We start from the raw sequence: 9,142 nt of genomic DNA on the forward strand, positions 1-9,142 counted from the left end.
CAGCAGGAGTCACTGAGGGAGGTAAAACAGGGTGGTGATTCTCAGGTTTGCTTTTTAGAAAAATATTTTGATAATTTTTGATCAGTGGAGAACAGACCAGAGCAGGGGGAAGGGCAGTCAGGGACCCCCATGTGTCTGTCTCTCTGGCCCCACCCCTTCACCTGGGGGTTCCGGGGTGAGGGTGGGCAGCTCACTCCAGGAAGAAGAGAACCCGATACTCCGAAGGCCAGGTTTCCTGGGGAGTGTTCACTGCAAGCCCCACATGTGACCGAAGCCACAATCACTCCCAATCCAGGCTCCCTGGCTCCTTGAGAGGCCAGGGGAAATGACGTATATATATTCATTCGCATCAAATTCACACATGTCACCAGTGTTATAGAGATCTGATCTTGGGGAATCTGTCAAATGGGGGTGAGGCCCCTGTGCAGGGCCCCACAGAGCCTCGTGCAGCAGAGCTGTGATGACCATCGGCCACAGCAGGGTCCCCTGAGCACAGAGTTTGGGTCCACTGGGTTCTCATTATTTCCCTGCCTCCCCGAACACTGGAGAGCCCACAGTAGAAAAAAAGAGCTGTTCAAAATGCATAAGAAAAGATATTTTTATTATCAGAAGGAAAATGTCTCTCAAAGAAATTTTTTAAAAATGTCTTTTTGCCTTTGCCAGTGATAAAAGAAATGTTCACATATTGAGATATACGGAAGTCATTCTGACTTATACATGAGTCGACTTGAATTTTATGCCAACTGAAATACCCGTTTGTGGCCAACCAAACATACATTCTATATCTGCTTTAGTTATTAGAGACAAGAGCACTTTGACCAGAAGGAAAGATAGTCCATGTTAAAAATAAAGATTAAGGGACTTAGTTGGTGGTCCAGTTGTTAGGACTCCATGCTTGCATTGCAGGGGGCACAGGTTTGATCTCTGGTCAAGGAACTAAGATCCTGTATCCTGCAAGCAGATGTGGGGGGGTGGGGTGTGAGGGGTGCAGAGTGGGGAGATTAAATGCCTTCCTTCCTGGGACTCCAATGCTGGTCCTCCTTCCACGATAAGAGTCCTATGCCAGGTGCCAAGGCCATGCTGACTGTACATGTGCTGGTCTGTGTGGTGTTTTTTTTTTCTATCTTGAAGAAATGTATCCCTGACTCATTAATGTCCTTTGTTCTGACAAAAATATACGAAACTGTGCTGGAAACCATATATGTCCAGAGCAAGCTGCTCAGAGTAATCTGGGAAGGTATCTTTCTGGCTAGTCCTCAGTTTGCTCAAGTAAAACTCTTGCCTGTTCTTATTATTGTTTACTGATTGTTTTCATTGATACCAGAAAAATAACTCTTTCCTGTGGAAACCTAAGAATGTCAGATTACGAATTTCTACACTTGATTCTTTGAAAGCTATGTGACAGATGTTATATGATAATTCCTACAAAAAAAATCAAGGGGATGACATAATCTATATTTCTCTTTTGTATTTAATTTTTAATTCCAAAAAAAAGTGATGTGCTAGAAAGAGATGGAAAATCTGATTTTATATTCGATTCTAAAGAAAAAGAGTAACTAAATCTGCTCATTGGAGCTTTCTTCTTTAATGGCTACTAAAACTTTGGAATAGTTTATTAGTCTCACAACACCCAGGGTCTATACTTAGATAAAAACTTCATTGCCAGGAGTTTCATAAGTTTGGTCCTCAATGTCCTGGGTGGCCCCACTGGCTTTATTAAAACTTGAAAATCTTTCTGGCTAGTTCAAGGCTTTTCTCGCCCCCCGGAGGCTTCCTCTGGCTGCCAGGCTGCAGAAACTTCTTCACGGCCGGGAGATTGCTGACTCTGGCTTTCAGGCCCTGCAATGCACAAGAGCACAGCTCAGAGTGCCGCTAAAGACCACCTCGTCACTGACACAAGCCAGGGATCCCAAGACCCTCCTAGACAAGGGCCAGCTGAGGCCCCTCCATCAGCACCAGGAGAAGGCTGGACATGGACACCCAGTGAGCCAGGAAGATGACAGCCCAATGCCATTTTCCCCAGAGATGTCTTAGCGCAAGGCTCCATTCAGCGTCCCAATCTCCCTACTTATCAGGCCTGCAGGTTCACCCTCGAGTGCAGTGTGAGGAAGAGAAAAGTGTCAGATATCAGCACAGAGAAAGGCTCCAGATATCAAGACAAGAAGAGATAGGAGATGGGGAGGGAAGTAAAGACAGAAAACATGAAAGGTAAACTGTGAGGTCAGTCAGAACCAATCTGTCCTCAGAGAGAGAGACTGGTAGAGAGAAATCAACGTGTGAGAGAAGGAACAGCAACCGAAGGGAAGAAATGATACGGTGGGGACCCTAGCATTGCAGTCCCAGTGTTCAGAGAACAGATTCTGAGGCGAGAGGTGTGGGCACACCCTCACCCCTACCCCTCCACCGCCACCCCAGCCCCCCTCCCTCCCAGTCCAGGGCCGTGGGAGAGCTCACCTTCAGCAGAGGGAAGCTGGCCAAAAGGCTGGGGTCCAGCTCTTCCACATAATAGAGCAATTCAACCAGGTGGATGTCAGCCTTGCTCAGCTTGTTGCCCACAAGATAGTCTTGTCCGTGGCTCTTCAGCACCTGGCGAATGGAGGGGTCAGATCAGGAATGCAGGTTCAGACAGCCTGGGCCCTGCTCCTCCCCTGCCCACCACCCAGCCCCACTTCCCCCTCTGCTCCTCACTGGGCGGGTGGGGACCCCAGACCTTCTGCTCCCCCCAAGTCAGTGAGATGGGCCAGTTGAGTCCCTGCTGTTCCCTCCTCAACCCCAGTGGAAGCCAGACTATAATTTTCTTTCCCTGTTCCCTCCTCGCTGTGGCTGCCTTACTTCTTCCACTGGGCCAAGGGCTTAGCATCGTCTGCACAATGTTGCTGTTGACCCCACATCCTGAAGCATACAGCCCTGAACTCCACAACATGACCCTTAATCCATCTCTCTCTCGCCTCTTTCTCTTCTCTTTCTCTCTCTCTGTCCCTCTCATCTTGCTCCCTTGGGCAGTGACTCCAACTTTCTTAACAACCTTTTCAACCCTGAGCAAACTATTTCAGTCTACATTTCTCTTCTTTCCTGCTTCCTGATTTCCCGGTCTCTTTCTGGGGCCTAAAGTAAACCTGGGTCAACTTGAAGTCCCTTCTCCCTTACTCCTGACTCGCACTATGTTACAATTCACACGCTACAATGTCTGGGGGTGAACTTCACTGATGACTTAACTCACTCTGTTATATAGCCAAAATCATGTGTTTGATTGATAGAGGAGAAATGTAGAGATAACCATATATGATTATGGAAACCAAAGCTTAATTCTGGTATCCACATGGTAGGTTCATATGAGTTCATTTTATACATTTTAAACTTTTCTGCATGTATGAAATGTTTCATAATAATAAGTTAGGGAAATATCTTACATTTATTAAAATATTCTAGCAATATGAAAATTATAATGTATAAAGAGAAAAATGCATACAGCACCACTAACTAACGTAATAACGTATTGGCAAATACACTTTCAGATTATACATACATACAGAAGTGTGGAGAGTTTCCCAGGTGGCTCAGTGGTAAAGAATCTGCCTGCAATGCAGGAGACCGGGATTTGATCCCTGGGTCGGGAAGATCCCCTGGAGAAGGAAATAGCAACCCACCCCAATACTCTTGCCTGGGAAATCCCATGGACAGGGGAGCCTAGTGGTCCACAGTCCATGAGGGCACAAAGAGTTGGATATGACTGAACAACTAAAAAAGAAAACAAAGCAAAAAATAGAAAATCATGGATAATCATTTGGAAAATAATGTAATAACATCAAAACATATTTTGTAGAATATAATTTTACTTATGCTATCACGGGGCCCTTTGTTTTCAAAGTACCGTCTGTCCGTCAGTGCTCATGCTCAGTTTTGTCCAACTCTTTGTGACCTCATGGACTGTAGCCTGCCAGGCTCCTCTGTATATGGTATTTTCCAGGCAAGAATACTGGAGTGCATTGCCATTTCCTCCTCTAGGCGAATCTTCTCAACCCATAAATCAAAGAACAGATGAACTCAAACTGCAATCATCAAAGAGCTTATCATCTTATGAATGTTGCATAAACTCTTAGCACCTCAAGGGCTGGGAGGGTGTGCTTTCTGATTTCTATTAAATTCTTTGCTCCTTGAATATGGCCAGATAAGCAAGCAATGAATTAACATTTGCTAAATAAATGAAAGAATGATCCTATGCTCTGTGTTAATCTTTATATATGTATGTAATCCTCCTGAATCTCTTAAAATCATTTTTTTCTAGGTTAATCATTTTTGTTTAGCATGATTTTAGGTAATTTTGATCTTGAAATGCTATCCTCTTCAAGAAGAAACATTAATTAAGATATATACTAGGCATAATGATGGAACATTATTTCCTTGGCTTTGCATGACCTTCTTCAAAAGTCTGAGAGCCATAGCCCCAAAATTTGTGATTATTTTCTCCTGAAAATCTTTTCCTCTGACTCGTCCTCCCCAATACTGCCCCCATCTCTGTTTAGAAATATCTCATCCATCCCAGAAACACTTCCACATTCTCCTGACAGGCAGCTGCTCTCATGTCTCCCTACATATGGTACCAGAATATTTTCTGATGTATTGCTGACATCATGCTATTCTTGGATCAAAGCCCCTGCACTATGTTCTGCAGGATCCATCTACCCCAGGCTCCCATGGAGCTCTCAGAACTTCCACAGCCCAAGCTCTAAGTAAAACCATGAAATTCCATCGAACAGAGAATTTCAAATTCGGTCTAAGTCAATAGAAATTATGCTGAAAAATGATAATGTGTGTAAAATTGGTACAATTCTCCCTCAGAGTCAATTTTTAGAAAATGCCCTGAGAGTCAGGATACTGCATTAGTACTCAGGAAGTTTGACAGAAGTGAAGGTCAATTCCCCAGCAACGCCAGGCACTATCTTCCTTTGTCCTCTCGTCTCAGTGTCAAAACCACTAAACAGTCCACTTACTTTTTCAAATGCAGGGAGATAACGGTTTGTTGTCCTTTCTCGGATCAGGGTCAACTTGGCATTTTTTTGATCAGGTGGGCACAGTGGCAAAAGCATGATCATTTCACTCAAGTCTGCAACACCCTCTGTGTACATATCAATCCTGAAAGACAAAAGGGCCAAATTGCCAAATGTCTCCTGCCTTAGATTTTCTAGTTTAAGAATAGATAAGAATGGGGCATCAAAAGATGATAAAGTAATTCTCCACTGGGTACAATTTTCTAAGCCAGTCATGGAGTTACGATTTTTATTAAAACACTTCATTCTAGAACAAGCCATCAAGGTAGTCATAGCAAATATTTTGGTTATACGCATGATCAAACATAGGGACAAAGCACACTGAGGACCTGTTCATAGAGGCATGAGAGAAATGGGTAAATCCCTGCAGGTAACCTCTGAGACCATACCCGGGTTTGCCATCTCTGCTGTGACGTAGTCTATGCGCAATTAGTGAGACGCATTAGCACCACCTCAGTCACGTCTAGAGAGAGTCCTGGCACAGTGGTCCCAGGCATGTCCTTCTAGCTCTCCCTTTCTCATCCTGTTACACCACTAGGTCCATTTAGATGCCCAGTATCAGTAGTTCCTCTGGTTATTTCTGATCGAAATGATTCCACAACCTCCTCCATATATGATTGCCTGACTCTGGCCTCATTTGCATTTCTCAAGATGCCACCCAAAATATCCATTGAAATAGTACAATTCTTCATACAGTTTCTACAATGAAAATTCCAAATGATTTTTTTGTTTGTTTTTGTTCCAAAAGAATTTCCTACAAGAGTTGTTCTTTTTTTTGGTAATAAAAGCTTTATTGAAATACATTCACATAGCATTACTTTTATCCTTTAAATGGTACTATTCAGTACTTTTTAGTACATTCTGAAATCATCACCATGTTCTAATTCCAGAACTTTTTAAAAATCATTTTATCCAAAAGGAAATCCAGTACCCTTGACGGTCACTCCCCATTTCCTCAAATTTATAGCCCCAGGCAACCACTCAACTATTATTTCTATTTCTATGGATTTGAAAGTCAGGACATTTCATATATTTGGAATCACACAATATGTAGCTTTTTGTGTCTGGTGTCTTTCATTTAGTATTTTTCAAAGTTCATCCATGTTGTCACATACATCAGTTTTTTACTCCTGTGTACATGCTAAGTCACTTCAGTCGTCTCCGACTCTTTGCAACCCTGTGGACTGGAGCTCACCAGGTTCCTCTGTCCATGGGATTTTCCAGGCAAGAATACTGGAGTGGGTTACTGTGGCCTTCTCCACTTTATTCCTGTTCATGACTAAAATATTCCATCACAGGGATGTATCATTCTTTGTTCATCCATTCATTAGTTCTTGGATATTTTGTTTGTTTCCACTTTTTGAATATTATGAACGCTGTGCACTTTTATGTTCAAGTTCGAGTGTGGATGTGTTTTGTTTCCATTTTTTTTTTCACTATGAAGTTTATTGTGGGTAACTTATAAACAGGCAGGAAAGACAGTGCAAACAATGGTCCACAGACAATTACAGCTGCACTTTGCTCTGCCAAAAGGGATCTAGGGGAATTTAAAGGGGTCAAAACTAAAAGTAGACTCTGACTACCAAGTGAGAAGCAAGTCTACATTGAAGGAACTGGTGGTTTTTCCTCCCCTGGGGGGTCTCATGACCATTAACCTTCTGTGTCAACAAAATACATTCTTCCAGTTTTCTTATCAGATGAAGGCAAGGGTAAAAATTGATGGGGAACTCCTCCAGCTGGGGCACATTCTTTGTTGGGAGGGTAAAGTGCAGCATGCAGAAAGATGAGGGTGTAGGGTTGGTGACCTGAAGATGGGGGAGAGGGGGCAAAACGGAATCAGTGCGGTCCAGCCACACATCCTCACAAGTAATCCCATGGAGCCGAAGACTAGGTTTCAGATAAAATAGTAAAGAGCAGGATGTGAATGAAAGTGTCTGAAGTCACGAGCTGTTGAGTGATGAGCCGGCGGTGGGAGTGCTGGCCATTCAGCCCCAGCGCCTGCGCTCTTGACCACAGCGCTGTGCTCTCGTGTTGCTACCCACTGGCAGGCATCATGCTGAACTTGAATTGTGAAACGTGAATGTGTCTTTGACTCTCTTGGGTGTATACCCAGAATTGGAATTGCTGAGTCATATGGTAACTCTTTAACTTTTTGAGTAACTGCCAACAGTTCCTTACATGATTTTAGGATCAGTCAGGTTGTCCCGTTGCAACAGAGAGGATTCCCCCCAGTTTTTTTTGTATTGAATAAATCTGGCTGCTTCAGACTTATATTAAAATGTTCCAGATGACTCTGGTGTCTTGAGTTATCCCCTTTGTTATCCACTGTTATCCCCAAAGTTATCCACTTTGTTATCCCCTGTCAAGTGACCAGTCCATAAAGAGGACTGATACATTAAGCTCCTGGTTATCATTCTAACATTTCTGGAACTTAAGAATCAATTCCTTTAGATCTTCTTCTTCTCAGACTTTATCCTCTAGACACTCAGACATTTTGTCCCTTGTCTCTGGCTGTTGGTGGGCGTCTAGTGTGGGCCTCTGGAGTTGAGGGTCCACCTTCCTCCCGGCTTAATAGTTTACCCGTGTTTGGAATCCTTTGTCACTGTGCTGTACCTGTGGACCACAACTTCTTACATAAGCTCTTGATTCCACTCCAAGCTTACTCTTCTCTCATCTTCACAGGTTCTTGCTGTACTAGAGCTCAGTTACACCATTAAGGTCTATAGCTGCTGTTGGTCATGATCCCCGTGAACACATCCTAATCACTCAGGGAAACACCTAGGATTGTTCCTACTTATCGCTCATGAAAGAATGGAAAAAAATACCGTACAAGGCTCTCTCCTTCATGTCTTTCCCATAGAGATCGTATTTGGTGGCAATTTAGTTGAGAATGGCTCTGGTCTGCACCAGCTTCATCCCATCAATTTCAACCATTGGCACTTGCTGGAACACTAAACTCCCATCTTTTGAAAGGAGAAAAGAAGCGAGAAATATTGGATGAATTACACCCTTTTATGATGAGAAAAAATGTTGACATAACTGAAGATATAAAAAGAAATACTAAAAATGACCTGGTATAATTAAGCAGCGTGGCATTTTGTTTTTTGCTTCCCATAGTCCCCTTCCTGCTCAATCTTTTATTTTTTTAACCCATTATTTCATTTATCTTTTTACTTGCCATTCAGATACATGGGTGATTCCTTCTAATTCTGAGTCTATTTGTCTTTAGGGATGTTTTAGAAAGAAGTTGGAAGAGCCTGCAATAGGGCCACCACCTGGTTGCCAATTTGAATGAGAAGTTCTAAATAAGTCTCACATCATATAAGGCAGGTTTTGAGAGATTTCTATGTGCAGGTCCCTTTTCCTGCTCACTGAGTCTGCAATTTTGCTAGACTTGTCAAACTTGCCAGAAAAAAGGGTTCATGGCAATTTCTGGGCCTTGTTTTCCCCTCTTCTCTCTGATGCATGTGTTTTCCTGACCTTTGGTGGGAGGGCTGTGTGGCATCCTGAACTGATATGGTCACTCATGGTGCAGAAAAGCAGAGAGAGACCAGCAAGGGCATTCACAGGGCACTGGGGCTAGTTCCTTTAGCAAATACTAGAGTTCCAGCCCTTCCTAGTCCCAGGTGAGCTGCAAGACCTTCTCAAGGAGCCTCACCCTTACCTTTAACCACATTTCTTCCTCTCCTCTGACCCCATTCCTACCTTGCACACACAGGCCTTGTTGGTATTCAAACCTCAACTTACAGCTGCTACTAGATCCTCCCATTAGAAGAATTCAGTTTCTTACCATGTCTTAACTTATCCAAATCTTCTGAACTTTCTATAAGTTTCTCTTCAAACTGGAAAACAGAAACAGTCAATGAGTTTTTATTTCATTCTATAGCATTACTTAACTTGCATGGCCTCTGTCTGCTGCCCACTGTGGAGACTGTAGGATTTCCAAGTTCGGCAGGGTGCACAGAGGACAGTTATCAAGGCCATTTGGAGATTTAGATTAGAGCCACCAAGATAAAAGCGTGGGTTGCAGCAAGTAACTGCTTATTATGCAGGTTAATTCACCTCTACCCTGTCCCCACCTCTGTCAGTGATTA

General features: G+C 43.2%; 1 protein-coding gene across 1 annotated transcript; it reads right to left on the reverse strand.

Annotated features, from left to right (window-relative positions):
* Positions 1 to 580: 580 nt before the first annotated feature.
* On the reverse strand, positions 581 to 9,077 carry LOC120859402 (glutathione S-transferase A1-like). Its single transcript, XM_040235525.1, has 5 exons — positions 8,839 to 9,077; positions 7,879 to 8,011; positions 4,992 to 5,133; positions 2,455 to 2,586; positions 581 to 1,839 (listed from the first exon to the last, which is right to left on the reverse strand). Exons 2-5 carry the CDS (start codon positions 7,893 to 7,895, stop codon positions 1,717 to 1,719), a joined length of 414 nt encoding a protein of 137 aa, XP_040091459.1. The 5' UTR covers positions 7,896 to 8,011; positions 8,839 to 9,077; the 3' UTR covers positions 581 to 1,716.
* Between the last annotated feature and the right edge of the window lie 65 nt (positions 9,078 to 9,142).

Source organism: Oryx dammah, unplaced genomic scaffold (genome assembly GCF_014754425.2).
Source record: "Oryx dammah isolate SB20612 unplaced genomic scaffold, SCBI_Odam_1.1 HiC_scaffold_815, whole genome shotgun sequence".
NCBI lineage: Eukaryota > Metazoa > Chordata > Mammalia > Artiodactyla > Bovidae > Oryx > Oryx dammah.

Bases quoted from the DNA above. Each gene is read 5' to 3' on its own strand.
- LOC120859402 (XM_040235525.1), bottom strand. The intron at 2,587-4,991 runs GTAAGTGGACTG...TCCATTCGCCAG, and splicing joins ATCTCCCTGCATTTGAAAAA to GTGCTGAAGAGCCACGGACA. The intron at 1,840-2,454 runs GTGAGCTCTCCC...TGTGCATTGCAG, and splicing joins CCAGCTTCCCTCTGCTGAAG to GGCCTGAAAGCCAGAGTCAG.